We start from the raw sequence: 23,509 nt of genomic DNA, 5'->3' as shown, positions 1-23,509 counted from the left end.
AAAATCAGGGACAAGACAAGGCTGTTCACTTTTTCCATACCTCTTCAATATTGTCCTTGAAGTCCTAGCTAGAGCAATAAGACAACAAAAGGAGATCAAGGGAATACAAATCAGAAAGGAAGAAGTCAAACTCTCACTATTTGCAGATGATATGATAGTCTACATAAGTGACGGGAAAAACTCTACCAGGGAACTCCTACAGCTTATAAACACCTTCAGCAAAGTAGGAGCATAAAAGATTAACTCAAAAAAAATCTGTAGCCCTACTATATACGGATGACACATTGGTGGAGAAAGAAATAAGAGGAGCATCACCCTTTACAATTGCCACAAACAACATAACATACCTTGGAGTAACACTAACCAAAAAAGTGAAAGACCTGTACTGTAAGAATTTTGAGTCTCTAAAGAAAGAAATTAAAGAAGATACCAGAAAATGGAAAGATCTCCCATGCTCTTGGATAGGCAGGATCAACATAGTAAAAATGGCAATCTTGCCAAAAGCAATCTACAGATTCAATGCAATCCCCATCAAAATCCCAACACAATTCTTCACAGACCTTGAAAGAACAATTCTCAACTTTATATGGAGAAACAAAAGACTCAGGATAGCCAAAACAACCCTGTACAAAAAAAAAAAAAAAACTGTACAATAGAGGAACTTCTGGAGGCATCACCATCCCTGACTTCAAGCTCTATTACAGAGCTTTAGTCCTGAAAACAGCTTGGTATTGGCACAAAAAAATAGACAGGTAGACCAATGGAATAGAGTTGAAAACCATGATATTAACCCACACACCTACAAACACCTGATTTTTGACAAACAATCCAAATATATACGCTGGAACAAAGAGAACATCTTCAACAAATGGTGCTGGCATAACTGGATGCAAACATGTAGAAGACAAAGATTGACCCAAGCCTTTCGCCCTGCACAAATCTTAAGTCAAAATGGATCAAAGATCTCAACATAAATCCAGCCACACTGAACCTATTAGAACACAAAGTGGGAAATACCCTTGAATTAATTGGAACAGGAGACCAATTCCTGAACATTACACAAGTAGCACAGACACTGAGGTCAACAATTGATAAATGGGACCTCCTGAAACTGAGAAGCTTCTGTAAGGCAAAGGAAACAGTCAGCAAGACAAAACTGCAGCCCACAGATGGGGAAAAGACATTCATATCTGACACATCTGACAGAGGGCTGATCTCCAAAATATACAAAGAACTCAAGAAGCTAGTCTCCAAAACACCAAACAACCCAATTAAAAAGTGGGGTACAGAACTAAATAGACAATTCTCAATAGAGGAATCTAAAATGGCTGAAAGACATATAAGAAAGTGTTCAACATCCTTAGCCATCAGGGAAATGCAAATCAAAACAACTCTGAGATACCATCTTACTCCTGTCAGAATGGCCCAAATCAAAAACACCAATGACAGTTCATGTTGGAGAGGATGTGGAGAAAGAGGAACACTCCTCCACTGCTGGTGGGAGTGCCAACTTGTACAGCCACTTTGGAAATCAGTATGGTGACTCCTCAAGAAAATGGGAATGAGTCTACCACAAGATCCAGCAATTCCACTCCTAGGCATATACCCAAAAGAAGCACATTCATACAACAAGGACATATGTTCAACGATGTTCTTAGCAGCATTGTTTGTAATAGCCAGAAACTGGAAGCATCCTAGATGCCCCTCAACCAAAAAATGGATAGAGAAAATGTGGTACATTTACACAATGGAATACTACTCAGCAGAAAAGAAAACAATGGAATCTTGAAATTTGCAGGAAAATGGATGGAACTTGAAGAAACCATTCTGAGCAAGGTAACCCAATCACAAAAAGACAAACATGATATGTATTCACTCATATGTGGATTTTAGACATAGAGTAAGGGATTACCAGCCTACAATCCACACTGCAGAGAAACTAGTAAACAAGGAAGACCCTAAAAGAGACAAACTTTGTCCCTGGAGAAGGGGAAAGAGTCACCATTCCCTGACCAAATTGAGAACATGGCGGGGAGGAAGCTACGAGAGTGAGAAGGGAAGAAAAGGAAGGATGCAGAGATCACAAGGAAGCAGAAATTTTGAGTCAGGTGTAGATTAGAAGAAAAGACATATGATAGGTAGGATTTTAGTTGGGGGGATGGTAGAGGAGGAAGGGAGGGAGAAGGGAACTGGGACGTCATGTAATTCAATCTTGTTTGTAATTCAAATATATAAAAAATAAAAAACAAACAAAAAGAATAATATTGCATGAAAATTAATCTAAACTAGACTTGGTTCTTGATTGAGATTTGTTGTCTGTTATTCCATCCATGTTTTACAAATTGTCTATTACACCCAGGCAGCTAAATTACTTAACTCTGGGATGTTCTTTTAAAGTCTTCTTACTAATTAAAGATGTGTTCTTTGACCTGTCTGTCCCTTCTTGCCCTCTGCCCCCCACAAGCCATCACACTGACAAAAATTAAGAAAGGCAAGGCAGCAAAAAGCTTAGCAGGTAAAGGAGTTTGCTATGCAAGCCCCACGACCTGAGTGTGAGTTCAAAGTCCCAGGGTGGAATGAGAGAACTAACATTTGAAAGATGTCCTTGGACTTCCACATGAGGTCCTTGACACATGTGTACACACACACACACACACACACACACACACACACACACACACACACACACACACATTTTTAAAAGAAAGTTTACCTATAAATTGACATAGAATTCCCACATTTTTATTGTGGTGTGTATGAGTTCTGAACTTTTCAAGTATAGTCCCTGGTCAGTTCATAATTTTCAACGTGATAGCATCTTTTTCTTTTGTGAAATGGGATACTCACAGAACTGGGGATGTATTTAAAGCTTCCTTCATTCTTATATGTGGTGAATATTTTCACCGAGAATTCAATTTAAAACAACAATCCACATAATCATTAAGTCTCATTTTCCGAGATTGTGAGGTATCTCCATAGTTTTAAGATCCTGTTATTTTATCAATGCAACATTGAATAAAATCTGACCCATCTCTTGATTTCTCTACATATTGGACTTTCACCATATGTTTATATGAAAACAAAACGATTACTAGAATATAATAAGTTTACTATTTGCTAACAGTTTGTGTACCATAAAGTGTACCTAAATGTAATAATGAAGGTGAGCATTGCGTCACACATGTGTAATGCCAATACTTGAAAGGACTATCACATGCTAAGCCAAATTGAGATACAGCAGCCCTTGAGTCAAAAACCCAACAATATCAGGCCAAACACTGTGTTGCAATAAATTTCAATATATTTGGAATTTGAAGAGAAAATGAGTTTAATATGATTCATGCTGTTTGGCTCTACACCTGGAAAAGGGTAGCTTAACAGAGGGTCTCTTCATAAGAATAAACTTCCTTGTTCAGATCCATATGAAAGTTCTGAAATACAAAAAGAGCTCTGTCACTAACAAATCATTGATAACCCGATTTCACCAGTATTAACAACTCAGACTATAACGGGCAGAGAAGTAAAACATTTCCTGCATATCCCCAATCTTACCAGTATAAAACACAGAGTTAGGAATCTTTTTTTTCCTCACGCACACTTGTCCTTAAAGTCTACTTCATAGTTAGTTTTAAGTTCAACTGGATATGATTTTGAATCATCTAGGAAGGGGATCTCAATGAGCTAGTTTTCCAGGTCAGGTTGACTTGTGGTCATATTTGTGAGCAATTATCTTAATTACATGAAGTGACATGGGAAGACCTATCCCATTGTGAGTAGCAGGGTTACTTTGGCTTGTGTCATGAACTGTGTAGAAATGGAGAAGGAAAGCTGACTGGCAAGCACACAAGCATTTACTTCTCTCCGATTCACTGTAAGTGTGTGTGACCAGCTGTTTGAACTTCCTGCCACCTATGTCTCCTACTCCCCTCCCAATCCTGTTTTTCTCCTGGAGTTCAAGTCCTGTAATGTTTTCTAATCTAAAGATCTCTGAAATTTCATATCTAACATATTTTTCTTCCATTTTTGACAAAATTAACTGCCACCCCCAAAAATGTGGCTTTTCAATATCAATTTTGAATGACTATTTTCTGATAATATCATCATAATGAATATAGTCTCAGTCATACCTCATAGTGAGCAGGCAAAGGTACAAAATGCAGTCTATGAGCCATGAATGCATTACTTTTTCTATGTCTACTGTTTAAGACAAAATATAACCTTAAACAACTTACCAATGTTGGTTTGGGTTTGTTCTCCACAATCAGGCAAAGAATTAACAAAAGGAATACAAAGAAAATATAAACTGGTACTATGAAAATAATGCATGTCTATGAATTCTAAATGCATTACTTTTGTGGGTCTATTGTTTAAGCCATAATATAACCTCGAACAACTTACCAGTCTTGGTTCAGGTTCTTCTTTCTCCACAATGAGGCAGAGAAGTAATAAAAGGAATACAAAGAAAAGACAAATTGGTACTAAGAAAATGACCTTTGAGTCTGGCCCCGTGTAACCTAGGATTTAAAAAAATAATAATAATAAAAGGGAAATGTTAAAGTTTTATAAAGACCTTTAAAATTGAGTTATTTACTAAATAAACGGTCAGTATTGCAGAAATGGAGTTACGCTGATATACTTCAATGCACAAACACCACAGATGGGTCTGAGTTGGGGAACATTTCCTACAGAACTACTTTGCTGAGCTGTGACATCTATCCCATTTCAATTAGAAAACTAAGTCCCAAAGCATGTACCATTTTGCTTCCAATTTGATATTATGACATTTTTCATTAAAAGCACAGTATACAAGAGTCAAGTAATTAAACAAATAAGTCCCATGTATCTCCTAATTCTCACGAACAAAGTCTGGTCTTGAATAAAGACACACATGAGGGTAATGATGCTAACATTGCAAGGTCACCCTTTAAAATGTGTCTCATACTTTAGAGACTGAACTAAAGAACAAGAGATGACTTTGATGTTTGGCATTTAGATGTGACACTTTTTCTTTCTCTCTCTCTCTCTGTCTCTCTCTTTCTCTGTCTCTCTCTCTCTCTGTCTCTCTCTCTCTCTCTCTCTCTCTCTCTCTCTCTCTCTCTCTCTCCCTCTCTCTCTCCCTCCGTCCCTCTCTCGTAGTTTTTCTTTTGTTTCAGCAGAGGTAGTTGCTCTAACCACAGGCCTTAAGCATGCTAGGCAAGCACCCTAGCACCAAGAGTTCAGCAGATCCAGGAGTGAAGAGTTAATGCTGCCTCTGCGTAGCAAGAACTGTCAGTGGCAGTACTTAAACTCTAAACAAATCTGTCCTTCCAAGCCTAGTATCTCTGAAATGTTATTGGAATAACATACAGCATGTCAACTTTTAGAACCAGACCTATAAATCTACCCCCCACCTCAAGTTGTATTCATCTTATTCCCTTCAGATCTTAATCACTTCTAGAAAACTTTAGCCAAATTGTAATGCTTAGCATAGTAAAGATTTACAGGGGTAATTTCCAGAGAAGTAACCGACATGGAAAATTAACATGTCTCCTGACATGGAAAATTAACAAGGTCAGGGCAGAAAGTTCCTTTCATGAGGCTGTTTGTGTTCTCTAGTCAAGACAATTCCTAAGAAGTTATTTTATTGCCAAAATATTGTTGTACCACTCCCCCCCACCATAAAGTCCAGTGTGTGTTGCCAAAGTGCTGGTGGGAATGGGCCCTGACCTAGAGTGTAGTCAAATGATCAGGGCTCCTATTATTAAAGAAAGCTGACTCTCACTCTCCCAGCAGTTATGAAATGCCAACTCAAAGTTGGGAGGGTAGAAACGTGAGGGTGGATATGGAGGAGCTGTGGGGTTTAATATGATCAAAATGTATCACATAACATTCTCAAAAATAACAAAAATAGTATTAAAAATTTAATTGTCCTAAAAAGACACTTTGGAGAGCAGAGCCTGAGTGTGGTCAGTAACCTGAGCTCAGGTTTTCACTTTCCAGAACTGTAGGAGAATAAATATATGCTTGTAAACTAAATATATGTATTATGTATAATATATACAAATATGCATACTTGAAACTGGCCTGTTTTGCTATAATGTGAAGTGGTCAACAAAAAAAAAATGTAGCCTAAAACCTAAAACTACAAGCAACTCAAAAAATTGTTTGTTCCTAACTTGTAAGTCTATATTAGGACCCTCCCAAGAGATACCTGTCAGGACAAAATAAATCTAAGGGATTCCAGAGGTAAGCTGATTCGGCCCCTAACTTGGGCCCAACTTTCGCCTGTGCACCCTGGCAAATACCACCCCAGGATCTGCAGGCAGACTGAATCGGTCCCTGAGGACCCTGGGATCCTGTCTCTGCAGAGATCAATGGGCCATTCCAGGCCCCCACAGAGTGCAGAGAGTGCAGAGGTGAGCTGATTCGGCCCCTAACTTGGGCCCAACTTCCATCTGCCCACCCTGACAAACCCTGCCCAGGAATATTCGACAGGATGACTCGAGCCCTGAGGACCAAGTAACCCAGAGTCAGCTGACATCTCTGAGCCAGTGCTGCTCTCACCCACCTGGAAAGCAAGTGCCTCAGACCTACCTGCACCCAACTTGAAACCCATCAGAGTATCAAAGTCAATTGCACACACTTGAAGAGAACACCGGACCCATACACACCAGGAAAGGAAGTGGCACCAACTGTACCCACTGGAACAAGAGATGGGAAGACGACAATATATGAACACATCCAACAACAGGAAAACCAATATGACACCACCAGAGCCTAGGGACTCTACACCAGCAAGACATGAACATCCCAACACAGAAGAAGCAGAAGAGAGCAACCTTAAAAACAACTTCATGGAAATGATAGAGAATCTAAGAAAGGAAATCAGAAAATCCTTCAGAGAAATGGAAGAAAAGACAAACCAAAAGATGCAAGAAATCAAGGAAAGCCAAAAAAGCCAAGAAAATACAATTAAACAGCTGAAAGAAACAGTTCAGGACCTGAAACCTGAATTAGAGACAATAAAGAAAACACAAACTGAGGGAATGCTGGAAGTAGAAAAGCTTAGTAAACAATCAGGAACCACAGATGCAAGCATAACCAAAAGAATACAAGAGTTGGAAGACAGAATCTCAGACGCTGAAGACAAACTAGAGGAAATAAACTCTTCAAGCAAAGAAAATCTGAAGTCTAACAAATCCATAACACAAAATATTCAGGAAATTTGGGACACCATGAAAAGACCAAACCTAAGGATAATAGGTATAGAAGAAGGTGAAGGAACCCAACTCAAAGATGCAGAAAACATATTCAACAAAATCATAGAAGAAAACTTTCCCAACCTAAAGAAAGACATGCCAATGAAAGTACAAGAAGCCTACAGAACACCAAATAGAGTGCATCACAAAAGAAAGTCCCCTTGTCACATAATAATTAAAACACCAAATGTACAGAATAAAGAAAAATATTAAGAGCAGCAAGGGAAAGATATATATAACATATAAAGTAACATATAAAGGCAAACCTATCAGAATTACACCAGACTTCTCCATGATAACTCTGAAAGCTAGAAGGACCTGGATAGATATTCTACCAACTTTGAGAGAACATGGATGCCAGCCCAGGCTACTATACCCAACAAAGCTTTCAATCACTATAAATGGAGAAAACAAGATATTCCACGACAAAATCAGATTTAAATAATATGCAACCACTAATCCAGACCTACAGAAAGTACTGGAAGGAAAACTTCAACCTAAGGAAATTAACTACACTCGAATAAACATAAGCAATAGATAATCCCACTCTACAAAAACACAAAATAAAAGGCAGGGTAAATCCACATACAATACTAGTACCAACAACAAACCAAAAACAAACAAGAGTAAACACTCAATGGTCCTTAATTTCCCTCAATATTAATGGTCTTAACTCGCCTATAAAAAGACACAGGCTAACAGATTGGATATGAAGACAGAATCCATCCTTCTGCTGCATACAAGAAACACACCTCAAATTCAAAGACAGACAATACCTCAGAGTAAACGGTTGGGATAAGATACTCCAATCAAATGGACCCAAGAAATGAGCTGGGGTAGCTATCCTAGTATCTAACAAAATAAACTTCAAACTAAAATCAATCAAAAGAGATGAAGAAGGTCATTTCATATTCATCACAGGAAAAATCCATCAGGAAGAAGTCTCAATTCTAAACATCTATGCCCCAAATACAAAGGCACCAACATTCGTAAAAGAAACATTATTAAAACTCAAATCACAAATAAGGCCTCACACAGTTATAGTGGGAGACTTCAACACCCCACTCTCACCACTGGACAGGACCACAAGACAGAAACTTAACAAAGAGACAAAGGAACTAACAGAAGTTATGACCCAATTGGGATTAACAGACATTTATAGAACTTTCTATCCAAACACAAAAGAATATACCTTCTTTTCAGCATCACATGGAACCTTCTCAAAAATGGACCACATTCTCGGCAACATAGCAAATCTCAACAGGTACAAAAAATTGGAATAATCCCCTGTGTCTTATCAGACCACCATACTTTAAAGATAGAAATCAAAAACAAATCAAAGTGCAAAAATCCTACCAACTCATGGAAATTGAACAACATGCATTTGCAACATTCCTGGGTCAAGGAAGAAATAAAGAAAGAAATTAAAGACTTCCTAGAATTCAATGAAAACGTTGACACAACATACCCAAACTTATGGGACACTTTGAAAGCAGTACTAAGAGGAAAGTTCATAGCTCTAAGTACTCACATGATGAAACTAGAGAATAGCCACACAAGAGATCTGACATCACAGCTGAAAGCCTAGAAAAAATGGAAGCAAATTCACCCAGGAGGAGCAGACCCCAAGAAATAATCAAACTGAGGGCAGCAATCAATAGAGTCGAAACAAAGAAAACAATTCAAAGGATCAATATAACAAAGAGTTGGTTCTTTGAGAAAATCAACAAAATAGACAAACTGTTATCCAAATTAACCAAAAGGCAGAGAGAGATCATGCAAATTAACAAAATCAGAAATGAAAAGGAAGACATAACAACAGACACTGAAGAAATCCAGAGAATCTTCAGGTCATACTTTGAAAACCTGTACTCCACAAAATTGGAAAATTTAAAGGAAATGGACAATTTTCTGGATAGTTATCACTTACCAAAATTGAATCAAGAACAGATAAGCAACTTAAACAGACCTATAACCTCTAAGGAAATAGAAGCAGTCATCAAAAGTCTCCCAACCAAAAAAAGCCCGGGGCCAGATGGATTCACTGCAGAATTCTACCAGAAATTCAAGAAAGTGCTGATACCAATACTCCTCAAATTGTTCCACAAAATAGAAGCAGAAGGGACATTGCCAAACTCTTTTTAGGAGGCTACAATAACCTTGATACACAAGCCACACAAAGGCAAAATTAAGAAAGAGAACTACAGACCAATATCCCTCATGAACATTGATGCAAAAATTCTCAATAAAATCCTAGCAAATCGAATACAAGATCATATCAGAGAAATCATCCACCATGATCAAGTAGGCTTCATCCCAGGGATGCAAGGATGGTTTAACATGAAAATACATCAATATAATCCACCATATAAACAGACTGAGAAAAAAACCCCACATGATCATCTCACTAGATTCGGAAAAAGCCTTTGACAAAATCCAACATGCCTTCATGCATGATAAAGGTCTTGGAGAAATCAGGGATAACAGGAACATACCTCAACATAATAAATGCAATATACAGCAAGCAGACAGCCAACATCAAATTAAATGGAGAGAAACTCCATCCAATTCCTCTAAAATCAGGGACAAGACAAGGCTGTTCACTTTTTCCATACCTCTTCAATATTGTCCTTGAAGTCCTAGCTAGAGCAATAAGACAACAAAAGGAGATCAAGGGAATACAAATCAGAAAGGAAGAAGTCAAACTCTCACTATTTGCAGATGATATGATAGTCTACATAAGTGACGGGAAAAACTCTACCAGGGAACTCCTACAGCTTATAAACACCTTCAGCAAAGTGGCAGCATACAAGATTAATTCAAAAAAATCCATAGCCCTACTATACACCAATGACACATTGGTGGAGAAAGAAATCAGAGAAAAATAACCCTTTACAATTGCCACAAACAACATAACATACCTTGGGGTAACACTAACCAAAAAGTGAAAGACCTGTATCATAAGAATTTTGAGTCTCTAAAGAAAGAAATTGAAGAAGATGCCAGAAAATGGAAAGATCGCCCATGCTCTTGGATAAGTAGGATCAACATAATAAAAATAGCAATCTTGCCAAAAGCAATCTACAGATTCAATGCAATCCCCATCAAAATCCCAACACAATTCTTCACAGACCTTGAAAGAACAATTCTCAACTTTATATGGAGAAACAAAAGACCCAGAATAGCCAAAACATCCCTGTACAATAGAGGAACTTCTGGAGGCATCACCATCCCTGACTTCAAGCTCTATTATAGAGCTATAGTCCTGAAAACAGCTTGGTATTGGCACAAAAATATACTGGTAGACCAATAGAACAGAATTGAAAACCGTGATATTACCCCACACACCTATGAAACCTGATTTTTGACAAACAATCCAAATTTATACGATGGAACAAAGAGAACATCTTCAACAAATGGTGCTGGCATAACTAGTTGCAGACATGTAGAAGACTGCAGTTAGACCCAAGCCTATCTCCTTGCACAAATCTTAAGTCAAAATGGATCAAAGATTTCAACATAAATCCAGCTACACTGAACCTATTAGAAGACAAAGTGGGAAATACCCTTGAATTAATTGGTACAGGAGAAAGCTTCCTGAACATTACACCAGTAACACAGACACTGAGGTCAACAATTAATAAATGGGACCTCCTGAAACTGAGAGGCTTCTATAAGGCAAAGGAGACAGTCAGCAAGACAAAACTGCAGCCCACAGACTGGCAAAAGATATTCACCAATCCCACATCTAACAGAGGGCTGATCTCCAAAATATAGAAAGAACTCAAGAAGCTAGTCTCCAAAACACCAAACAACCCAATTAAAAAGTGGGGTACAGAACTAAATAGACAATTCTCAATAGAGCAATCTAAAATGGCTGAAAGACACATAAAGTGTTTAACATCCTTAGCCATTAGGGAAATGCAAATCAAAACAACTCTGAGATACCATCTTACTCCTGTCAGAATGGCCAAAATCAAAAACACCAATGACAGTTCATGTTGGAGAGGAGGTGGAGAAAGGGGAACACTTCTCCACTGTTGGTGGGAGTGCCAACTTGTACAGCCACTTTGGAAATAAGTATGGCGACTCCTCAAAAAAATAGGAATCAGTCTACCACAAGATCCAGCAATTCCACTCCTAGGCATATACCCAAAAGAAGCACATTCATACAACAAGGACGATGTTCATAGCAGCACTATTTGTAATAGCTTGACGCTGGAAGCAGCCTAGATGCCCCTCAACCTAAGAATGGATAGAGAAAATGTGGTACATTTACACAATGGAGTACTACTCAGCAGAAAAAAACAATGGAATCTTGAAATTTGCAGGAAAATGGATGGATCTAGAAGAAACCATTCTGAGCGATGTAACCCAATCGCAAAAAGACAGCATGGTATGTACTCACTCATAAGCAGATTTTAGACATAGAGTAAGGGTTACCAGCCTACAATCCACACTGCCAAAGAAGCTAATAAACATGGAGGTCCCTAAGAGAGACATACATGGTCCCCTGGAGAAGGGGAGAGGTTCAAGATCTGCTGAGCAAATTGGGAGCACAGGAAGAGGGGGGAGGGAGCTAGGAGAATGAGAAGGGGAGAGGAAGAGGGATGCCGAGGACATGAGTGATCAGAAAATATGAGTCAGGTGAAGAATACACGATAACAAGAATGGAGATATCATAATAGAGGGAGACATTTTTGGTTTACAGAGAAATCAGGCACTAGGGAAATGTCTGGAGATCTACAAAGATGACACCAACTAACTATCTAAGCAACAGAGGAGAGGCTACCTTAAATGCCCTCCCCTGATAATGAGATTGATGACTGACTTTATGCCTTCATCCAGCAGCTGGTGGAAGTAGAAGCAGACACCCATAACTAATCACCGATCTGAACTGGAACCCAGATGCAGAGAAGGACCAGTGAAGAACACAGAGGTCCAGACCACGATGGTGAAACACACAGAAACAGCTGACCTGAACATCCGGGAACTCTTGCTCCCCAGTCTGATAGCTGAAATTACAGCATGGGACTGATCCAGAAACATGGGTTTCTGTGAGGAAACCTCAGAAATCTATGGGACCTCCTGTAGAAGCCCAGTATTTATTCCTAGCATAGGTGTGGACTTTGGGAGCCCAGTCCAGATAGAGGAATACTCCCTGAGCCAAGACACACAGGGGTGGGCCTAGGCCCTATCCCAAAGGAAACAAAAGGCTCTGATGACACCCTATGGAAGGCCTCACCATTCAGGGAGAGCAGAAAAGATATGTGACAGATAAGGTTTTTGTTGGGGGGGCCGGGTAGGGCAGGACGGGTGGGAGAAGGGAAATGGGATTGTCAAGTAAAACAATCCTGTTTCTAATTCAAATTTAAAAAGTTGGAAAAAAAAATCTCAGGTATCAACATTACATGTACTGCAAAAATATATACATTTTGATAATGTGGTAAAGAAAACTCACCAAATGTGCTTTATACAATTTGTGGATGAATGACATAATATAACTCAAGATATCACACACACACACACACACACACACACACACACACACACACACACACACACACACACACACACACACGAACGCACGCACGCACGCATGCACGCATGCACGCACGCACACATATACTTCAGCTATTTGATAGTGGAAACAAAAATAAAAACTGTAGAAACAGTAACAGTATTCTCTCTGATTATACACATCTCTTGCTTGAATTCCTCTTTACCCTATTTTCCTCCACAATCCCTAGTTGTTTTATAATACATTTTTCTTGCTTATGATTTATTTCTTCCCAATTTGGGAATACATGGACTTGATGAGAATAATAATTACTGTTGTATATCTAATCCCTGGAATCTGATACATGGATACAGAATAATTAGTCTCCTGTATTTGCAGGGAGGTAGAGTCAAAGATTCCAGTCTAGTTGAATCATGTGAAAGAGTAACAATTGATAATAGGTTATTGTTTATATTTACACCTTTATTACAAATACATCCATATATAAATATCTAAATATGCAATGCTGAAGTGATTTTCTTCAATTTTGAATAATTATCAGTAGTTTGGATTTTTTGTTTGTTTGGTTGGTTGGTTTTTTTTGATTGTTGCTGTTGTTTTCTTTTTTGGTTTGATAACACCTCTGGCTGTCCTGTAACTCACTCTGTGGACCAAGCTAGCCTCAAACTCAGAGATCTGCCTGCCTCTGCCCCTCAAGTGCTGGGCTTAAAGGCATGTGCCACCATGGTCTGGCCTCAGTTATTTGTAATATGCTAATATATTCTGAAACAAATCATATTATATGTTATCTTCTGAGCTTTTAAGTTTATATCATTATGAAATTTGAATATCTTTTTATCATAAATCATGTTCCATTAGCAAGGGAAGTGATCATTTTCCCTAATTATAGATTGTGTGTTGGTGGGTTGTAACTGTCAGGTTGCTGTACTGTAATATCACCTGGGAAGACAGTCTCAATGAGTTGTTTGGAGTAGGTTGGCCTATGGGCATGCCTGTGATGCATTCTATTTGTGGTAACTGAGGTGGGAATAACCACCCTGGACATGGCAGCATTATTTCATGGGACAGGCAGTGGACTGAATGAAAAGGAGTTGCCTGAGCAGTGGTTAGATTCATGAAGGTATTGCTTACTTCTCTTTACTGCTGGTGTGAGGAGCTGTTTTAAATTTCTGCCAACTTGACTTCCCTGCTATGGTGGACTGTAACCAGGAGCCATGAGGTAAATAAGCCCTTTCTTCCCTGAGTTGCTGTTGGGCAGGGTATTTTTTATCACAGCAACAGACATGAAACCAGAAAATCTCAATGAGAAAAATACCAGTAGCTAGCATTAGACACTGGGAGTCAGTTGCATCCCTTACTGTTAAAGTTCTGTTCTGGTGAAAATGGAAAGCACAAAAATATTGATTAAAATGGACTCTCTACCTTCCCGCAAGAAGGACCATGAAATGTTCACAGCAGACAAACAAACATTCCTAGTAAAGTAAAACAGGACTTCTACTTCCAAATGAACACTAATTTTTAGTAAGCCTGTCATCTACTGAGGTACTTGCTTTCCCCCCAATTGTCGATGATGCACAAGACTCTTAGATCTCAAGTTTACTAGCACAATGAGAGCAAACAGCCCCAAGTGACTCAGTTCCTATCCTTTCAGTGCATACCTTCCCAGCATTCCTCTTCACTCCATTCACTCCAAATTCCATCATCTGCGCAATATATATTGACTTTGCTTCTTACAAAAAAGCACAGTTCTTCACTCTCGTTTGTTCTCTTTTTCAACTTCATGTCGTTTTTTTCTGTGGCAGACTGAAAGCCAAGAGAAAATATGGTGTGTTCATTTGACCTAAATGCAACTGCAGTGGTTTCCTCTCTCAGCTTCAAAATGTTCTGGGACATAAAACACCTGCATTGAGATACTAGAATGGTATAATACTAGCATTGATCATCTCTGTACACTGGTTTTTGAAGGCGTTTTTTTGTTCCACTTTGTATTTGTATTTAATTTTATCTTTTATCCTATCAAGATCATTGGTTACTTGCAATAAGGAACAGTATGTGGAGTGTGTCACAACTCTACATAATTTGATGTACATAGTGTCCAGATTAGTGTCTGAGATTCCAGGTTCTATAAGTGGGAAAAGGAAGGCTACATAAGATAAGTTACTGAAATAAAAATCATCGTGTGAATGCAGACTTTCTGCAAACTGGAGAGTTCATACTCAAAATGCATCCCCTCCTCTTTTAGCTCTGATTAACCTTTGAAGGCCCAAGTAATAGTCCTTGGTAATTGGCACAAAATTCCCACTTCAGATATGAGATTATCACAAAATATGTGGAAGCACTCACAAGGATAACAGTGGGAAAAAGTAAAGAAATTACTTCAGGTTTCCACTTTAAAGTTCTACAAGAGTTCTTCTCATACACTATGGTTGCTTTCCATTTATTTATCCTCTCTTCAGAGCCTAGAGAATATGTAATATAGACTTAAGTGGACTGGGACTCGGGTTTTGAATATACTTTGGTTTGACAGTGAAGTCAACTCAACTTCCTGGAACAAGGATATTAACTCAGTTACCATTTTTCTCTTTGTATATGAATTGAATCATTGAGGACAAGTAGTTCACCTTGTCTCTACCAGTCTCGAAATTTGAAACACATAAATCAAAGCAATATACACCAAAGTGGGGTTAAAGAAATCACCAAATCCCTGACACTTGGAAGTAATTGGTCTCACAACAATCATCCCTCTTACAAGCCTCTCTTGTCTAGAAAATCTGTTGTATCCCTAAGGACTCTTAATTTTGACCTTATGGTTGTACCTCAGGAAAATGGGAATCAGTCTATCTCAAGATCCAGCAATTCCACTCTTAGGCATATACCCAAAAGATGCACATTCTTACAACAAGGACATCTGTTCAACTATGTTCATAGCAGTATTATTTGTAATAACCAGAACCTAGAAGTAACCTAGATGCCCCTCAGCTAAGAATAGATAAAGAAAATGTGGTACATTTACACAATAGAGTACTACTCAGCAGAAAAACAATGGAATTTTGAAATTTGCAGGCAAATGGATGGAAGTAAAAGAAACCATCCTAAGTGAGGTAACCCAGTCACAGAAAGACAAACATGGTATGTACTCACTCATATATGGATTTTAGACATAGAGCAAAGGTTTACCAGCCTACAATCCACACCATCAGAAAATCTAGGAAATAAGGAGGAGAAGGGGAAAGGGACGGATCTCAAGAGCTAATTGGGAGCACGGAGGGAGGGTAGGGGGAGTTAGGAGATAGAGAAAGGGAGAAGAAGAGGGTTAGGAGGACATGAGAGAGCTGGAAGATTGAGTAGGGGGAAGAAGAGAAGGGGAGCAGGAAAAGAAATACCTTAATAAAGGGAGCCTTTATAGGTTTAAAGAGAAATCTGGCACTAGGGAAATGTGCAGAGATATACAAGGATGAACCCAACTAAGAATCTAAGCAATAGTGGAGAGGCTACCTTAAATGCCCTTCCCCTATAATGAGATTGATGACTAACATAAGTGAGCCTTCATCCAGCAGCTGATGGAAGCAGAAGCAGACACCCACAGCTAAACACTGAGCCGAACTCCTGGAATTCAGTTACAGAGAGGGAGAAGTGATGAGCAAAGGGGTCAAGACCAGACTGGAGAAACCCACAGAAACAGCTGACCTGAACAAGGGGTTGCTCATGGACCCCAGATTGATAGCTGGGAAACCAGCATAGGACTGTTCCAGACCTCCTGAACGTGGGTGTCAGTGGGGAGGCCTGGGAAATCTATGGGGCCTCTGGTAGTAGATTAGTAACTATCCCTAGTATACGAATGGACTTTGGGAGCCCATTCCCCAAAGAGGGATACTCTCTCAGTGTAGACTCAAGGGAGTAGGGCTAGGGCCCTGCTCCAAATGATATGAAAAACTTTGAAGATCCCCATGGAAGGCCTCACCCTCCCTGGGGAGCAGAAAGGGGATGAGATGGGCGATCAGTAGGGGGCATGGGAGGATGGGAGGGAGAGGGAGAGGGAACTGGAATTGACATCTAAAATAAGATTGTTTCTAATTTAAATTTATAAAATGAAAAAATATTTTCAGACAAAGAAAGAAATGATCTCTCTCTCTCTCTCTCTCTCTCTCTCTCTCTCTCTCTCTCCCTCTCCCTTTCCCTCTCTCTGTCTCTCTGTGTGTGTGTGTGCGCGCGCGCGTGCATGGTTTTGTAACTTAATTTACTAAGACATAATTAGAAACAAGTAACTAGATTGTATCCAGGGTCTTTTGCAACTTTAAAATTGGAATGATTTAGTTATACTTTTTTTAAATATTTCCTTTGTCCACTGGATATGGCCTTCTGGAAAGTAAACAGAAATACTTGTCATGGTCCATTCCTCTTTTGAACCGCAACAGATTTTGATTCTCTAGTAGCCTGTTATTTTTACATACTACACTTAAGATTTTAGCAAATAATTACAACATACCTCCCAGGAAAAATCGTCTTCTCGGACCACAACTTCATAAGTATAACATCTTGGTGGAATGGGCCCTCCAGGTGTGCTCCATTTTACTCTAATCTCAATGGAATTCTCCACAGTAATATGAAGGAATTCTGGTGTCAATGGTTTAACTGAAAGGCAGAAGGAAACCGTTTCAACATGTAAGTTGCTAAATTAGCAGCAGCCCTCATCCAAAGCTAGGGACACTCTGTAATAGAAATTTTCAGGGACAAAATAAATGGCTCAAGATTATTCTCAGGATGTGACTGAAAACCAAAGTTGCTTGCCAATCAAGATGAACTTCTTGAGAAATTTGGTTATTTGGAAAACTCATTTTTGTTCATTTGTTTTTGATAAATTCCACATTGATAACTATTTAAGCCCAAGAAGAAAAAACACAAGTCATTGCAACCATGTCCTTATTTTGCAACTTTAGAAACAACAACCAAACCATTACTACTACTACTGTGAATGCTTTCTAACTAATCCTTGCTCTGTGGTTACCATACATGTGAAATTGCAACAAGGTGTTTCATGGTCTTCCCCATCTTCATTTATATGATAAGGACATTGAAAAGAGACCTTAAGCCAATCACCCAAACTCATACAATAGAAAATTGTAGACTCCTGGGCGTGATGGCACATGCCTTTAGTCCCAGCACTTGGGAGACAGAGGCAGGCGAATCTCTGAGTTTGAGGCCAGCAGGGTCTACAGAGTGAGTTCCAGGAAAGCTAGGACTACACAATGAGACCCTGTCTTTAAAAATGGAAAGTAAGGAAGGAGAAAAGAAAGAAAGAAAGAAAGAAAGAAAGAAAGAAAGAAAGAAAGAAAGAAAGAAAGAAAGAAAGAAAGAAGAGGGATGGAAAAAGAAAGAAAGAAAGAAAGAAAGAAAGAAAGAAAGAAAGAAAGAAAGAAAGAAAAGACAAAATGGGAAACTCAAGGTTCAAAGCTAGATCTGCCTAATTCTAGAACCACTCAATCTTACAACTGTTAGAATGAAGATTACAAATTCAGAAGACATAAGAATATTTTGGTTTTCAATCGTTTGCCATCTGAAGCCAAGATTAGTAGATTCTATAATTAGTAATCTGCATACACTAAACTACAGTACTAAATAGCAGAGACTCCTTCAAGCTGGAAAGTGAATTATGACCTCTAAAATCAAGGGTATTTTATATTTAACTCAATATCTTCTCTCCTTCCTCATATATTCTGCTGCCTTTATGATTGTGGCTTTGCAATTCCATTGCTTTCATTAATCTCACTCTCTCCTCTTACCTCTCCTGCTCCCTGAGAAAGAGTCAAAATTAGAATGAATAGATTTGAAGTTGACATTGTTTATTCATATCACCTATATTTTGAAGTTGAAAAATGGTATAGCTGGCTTGGATAGGTTCCATTTTTGATGATCCATTAACACAGATAAAGAAGTCTTTATAATCTGATGATTCTAAGTTGGAAAGTTTGCATCCAACATTTTTTTCATTATCCTGAAGGTAATTGGTACACTGCAAGGCATGATCCAAGCCCTCATACCTATAACAAAAGAAATATTTCAGGAATTGTTTAGTAGCATCTTTTTATCTCAATGATCAGTTTTAAATCATCATATGGTATTATATGAAATATACATATGAGCACAATATATAGATTTAGTAGATTATATATATTTGTATATAGATACAAAACCACACATATATACATATGTAACAATACTAATTTTTAAAAGAGGACATGAATTTGAAAGAGCAGTTGAAGGGAGGAGGGGGGGCAGAAATAATGTCAATATGGTACACATGTACAACATTCTAAAAAAAGTTAAGTTATAAAAAGGATACAATATGAAGAAAAAATCAATTTAACAGCATACTATGCTTTTTAGTACCTGCCATTTGCTACATGCACCAGAAGGAAAACAGACATAGCTGATTTCATGGAGATTCAGTTCAATATGAATCTTCATAAAGTCTCAAAGAAACTCAAGTATTATTATTCATGAATTTAGATTTTGTTGACTCATCAAAGTTTGTGAGTCAAACATTTGGAATAGTAAGGTAGCATTGATAATATGTGAGAAAATTATTTGAAGAGAAAGCATATTTAAACGCAGATATAAAATATTCCTAAGTTTAATAAAATAAAAAGATGCCTTCTGATGTTATAACAAACTATGATGTAAGTATGAGAAAAACCAACTAGAGAAGGGAGTGAATTTTTTGATTTTTTTATTATTAGTTCAAATTAGGAACAAGCTTGTTTCACATGAGAGAGCTTCTCCCTCTCCCTCCCCTCACTCCCATCCCTCCTCCCCCACCCCCAACCTACCCCTTACTCCATCCACCCTCTACTCCCCAGGCAGGGTAGGGCCTTCAACCAGGGCTCTGCAAAGTCCACCACATCATCCTGGGCTGGGGCTGGGCCCTTCCCCATGTGTCCAGGGCAAGAGTGCATCCCTTCACGTGGGATGGGCTCTCAAAGTCGAAGGGGGTGAATTGAACAAGGTAGTTTGTCAAGCACAGTGTAATTTTACCTTCGCCTTAAGCAAGGAATTTTACCATGTCATTTAAAGTTAATTTTGCTTCAGCAATACAGCTGATGGAAATAGAAGGGGTTGTTAACAACTGATTTATAAAGCAACAATTCTTGATACAGTTTTCTTAAAGACTACCTTGTAGTGCAAATTGTGACTTTGACTTTAAAAACAGCCAAAAATCCCTTCTGAAATCAGACCAGTATAGCAGCTGATAAGAAGCTACTAAACAATCACTAGACCCTATGAAATGAACTTTATACTAAGCACTCTACTTTAGGAAAGTTTAGATTGTAGTCTCTTGGTAACGTTGTCTGCTTACAGCCTGGGAGACTTCATATCTATGCCCATTTATTATGCTTTGACACAGGACTTCACTATACACTATTCTGTAACATATTATGTAGCCCAGGGACCTAGTGTCAAACTCATGATTGTTATACATTACCCTTCAAGATTCTGGGATAACAAGAATACATCACTATGTCCAATTGATGCTCAAGTTTACAAAGACTGTCTGTGTGACTTAGTGTCAGTGAAAAAAATGATTCACAATCTGTAAAATGTTAATCTGTATTCCTCCCCATTCCACTAAGCAAGGATAAGGTTACGTTAAACATGAAGGAAAACATGAAGCCTGTCTTCCTCTTTTGTGTGTTATGTTTTTCTAAATCAAGAGCAGTGCCTTTCATTCAATAAATGTTGAATATTTATTGACTTAATGACCAAAAACTTAGAAATATATCCATCCAATTCAAGATATGGAAAGCCAAACATCCCCCCCCAAAGGAATTGTCTGCCCCAATCTACCCAGATACATGATACCAGAGCACTGTTTACAGCCCAATTCTCAAAAGCACTTTATACCCACTCATTTATATTTCTTTTAAAAGATACAATCACAGTTTGAACTTAAAGATCACAAATACTACAATTTTGTCTTCTCTTTCTTTATAAATGCAAATTTCTGATGTTCTCCCATTTATCAATGCTAAAATTGTTCTTTTCATTCATTTAGTCAGCATTTAGATTTAAACTGTTGTGAGTGTGGCCTTCTGTGGGTAGGTAAGAGAAATGGAAGAATTGGTTCACACCCACCAATCTTTAAAGAAATTGAGGAGACAAACTATATGTATATGTGAACTGAAGCTGGCATGATCAGCAAAGAGTCAATGAATTTAGCCATTTACATAGGCCTGGAAGGATGAAAAAGAATTGATAAAAGGGTGAGCCAGAGGCCATTCTAGGTCACAGAATGCATCGAAAGTCATGACATGATAAGGAAAAGAACGTAGAGATGGATCAACACAGAATAGAGTACTGATATTGGCCATAGCAACTATAGTTTTGGAAAGGTAGTGATGCCATGAGACAAAGAAACAGGAAAGGCAACCTTGATTTGATTCTGGATAGCCACTGGGTGTATATGGTCTCGGGCAAGGAAGAAAAATGTAGCTACAGTGTGCAGAATGAGCAGGAAGGAAAAATGCTACAATCAGAGCAACCACCATTTGGGCAGTCATCCAGGTGAGGAATGAGAGGGATCTAAAGGAAGGTTCTAACAGTAGAGCTGGGAAATGAAAACAGATGTGAAACTTAGCAAAAGAATGTCAGAATGTGGTGATTGTCTTACCACAAAGCAATTAAGGAACTGGCTGCTGGCAGACTGGGACTGTCTTTTCACGGATCAGTCATTCGTGCTCCCCACTCATACCCACACAGATGGCTCTAGTTAAACTCAGCTGACCACAAATGAGAATTAAAACAAAACAAAAAGACACGATAGTAGGAGGGGGCTCCTTGAGAGGGAGGGAAGGAAATAAAGGAGGGGGAGTGTGACCAGAATGAATCAAATATACATAGGAAATAAAATCTTTTAAAGGTTCTGTGTTTAAAAGCTTAAGGACCAGGTAAGAAAGAAACAGCAAGAAGATCCAGTTCAACAGATAACTGCTTTTAAAAAGCTAAGTGTGTGAAATATGTGCAAACTTTTCAAGTTATAAACCCAGCTATCTATAGGATATAACATTTCATCCTGTATAGAAATAGTCACAGGATGCCTTGCAAAGCCTTCAGCCTGAAATTCTCACATAATTATGAATAATTATCTTCATGAATATAACTCTGTTGAAGATAGTTGTTGTAATTCAGTTGAAATATAGTTGCTTGCACCATGGGCTAATCTTGACAGCTGTTTGCCCAACGTGGGACGCTAACTATAAAAATACTTACCAGAAAAACATAGTATAGTTGGTATCAGAATGTACTACCTTGCCAGGCTTCCAAGAGCAAACCAAATACTGCCAGTTATAATATACACACTTCATATCCTGAATTCTAGTTTCCAGGCTTCCTAGGAAATGAACAAACTATGAATACTTGAGAGACTTGGTGACAAATCTTCTATGTAATCACTATGCAATTTTATTTCCTTAGGCCTTGCTACTTCATTTAGCAATCAGGATAATGAGAAACATTGGAATAGGAAGTTATCAGAAATCACTTCACTGGAAAGAGGATATCACAAACCTGAAAACATTTGAGGGCTTATTTACTGACACTAGTGTATGCCAAAGTATTAAATTAATTATTCCAAGGTGTTCTCAGCAATTGAGCAAATGTTCATTCATGTTTACTAATATGACTCCATGCTGAGGTGTCTACTAATAAGATGCAGATTTAGTAAAAAAAAAAAAAATGTTTGTTGGTTTAATGAGTTCAGAAAGCCAAGACACTTGTACTAAGAAAGATTCTATTTTGTGTTTAATCATCACATGATTTACTGTGTATATAATCAATTATATAAGGGTTAGGAAATTTACTCTTTACATGGATTTTTTCTGGTAGTATCATATGTAAAAATGAAACTTTGTTTTAACCTGCATCTGATATCCGATAAGAAGCTTCCATCCATGAACTATGAACTTCTGATCCATTTGTACATTGCTCTGACAAATGTGTACGTATCTTTCCTTCGACGCCTTTGTTAAGATCAAACCCATCCTTGTAAATTAGATTCCTAGTAATGATGGTCTGTTTGACAAAAAGATGAAATACAGTCTATTTTAGAAATTCATGGAATGGTGATCCACACTAGTAAAACTAAACAATTATTAAAAATCTAAGATAAATATTCACTATAGTACCCCAGATATACTTCTGGCAGAGATCACCTCTGTAGATGATATTTTATAAGGTCATTTGAGACAAACAAAACAGAAAATATTTAGTGAGGGAGAAGGCTCTGTGACAGGAACATAAGCTGTTAACAAGTTGGAGTTAAATAAATAAATTTCAACAATATGTATTTTGCATGTCACTTTCAGATATACTATGAAACTTTCAGGAGTCCCATAAAATAAAAAAAAATGTCAAAGTTACCTGAAGAAAACTGAAAAAAATTGTAAGCTTTTAAAGGATGAAATCATATGTGATAAAGTCTTATGTTTCTGGAATTTACTTGAGTATTTAGTCTAAATCATCGTTAAATAAATATTGAACTTGAATTGCTCGTTGAATCTACCTAGCTGAATTACAGAGTTAATGGAATACCTTCTGCAACAGAGCTCTGAATAACACAATAGTTACTGTATAAATAGCTGACAATTCAATAAGAATCCATTGAAAATTTGCTACACAAGTAAAGAACAAAGCTGTTTTCTGTGATGTGTATGAAAGATTTTCAACATCAGGCATTTTTTTAGAGTTGTAGAAAATT

At 38.0% G+C, this 23,509-nt stretch overlaps 1 protein-coding gene across 7 annotated transcripts in view; it reads right to left on the bottom strand.

Moving 5' to 3' along the window:
• Nucleotides 1–3,279: 3,279 nt before the first annotated feature.
• Nucleotides 3,280–23,509, bottom strand: part of Il13ra2 (interleukin 13 receptor subunit alpha 2) — a 59,780-nt gene continuing 39,550 nt past the window's right edge. For all 7 annotated transcript variants that reach the window (XM_035450223.1, XM_035450224.1, XM_027433664.2 and 4 more), the window contains 7 exons: nucleotides 22,671–22,824; nucleotides 22,024–22,144; nucleotides 18,613–18,797; nucleotides 17,246–17,391; nucleotides 14,418–14,562; nucleotides 4,399–4,514; nucleotides 3,280–3,431 (listed from right to left, as the gene is read on the bottom strand). In XM_035450223.1, the coding sequence (XP_035306114.1) occupies nucleotides 3,375–3,431; nucleotides 4,399–4,514; nucleotides 14,418–14,562; nucleotides 17,246–17,391; nucleotides 18,613–18,797; nucleotides 22,024–22,144; nucleotides 22,671–22,824 (924 nt within the window). In that variant the 3' untranslated portion in view covers nucleotides 3,280–3,374. The remainder of the gene's footprint in view (nucleotides 3,432–4,398; nucleotides 4,515–14,417; nucleotides 14,563–17,245; nucleotides 17,392–18,612; nucleotides 18,798–22,023; nucleotides 22,145–22,670; nucleotides 22,825–23,509) is intronic.

This window comes from Cricetulus griseus, chromosome X (genome assembly GCF_003668045.3).
Source record: "Cricetulus griseus strain 17A/GY chromosome X, alternate assembly CriGri-PICRH-1.0, whole genome shotgun sequence".
NCBI lineage: Eukaryota > Metazoa > Chordata > Mammalia > Rodentia > Cricetidae > Cricetulus > Cricetulus griseus.
This window is presented reverse-complemented; position numbering and strand designations above follow the sequence as displayed.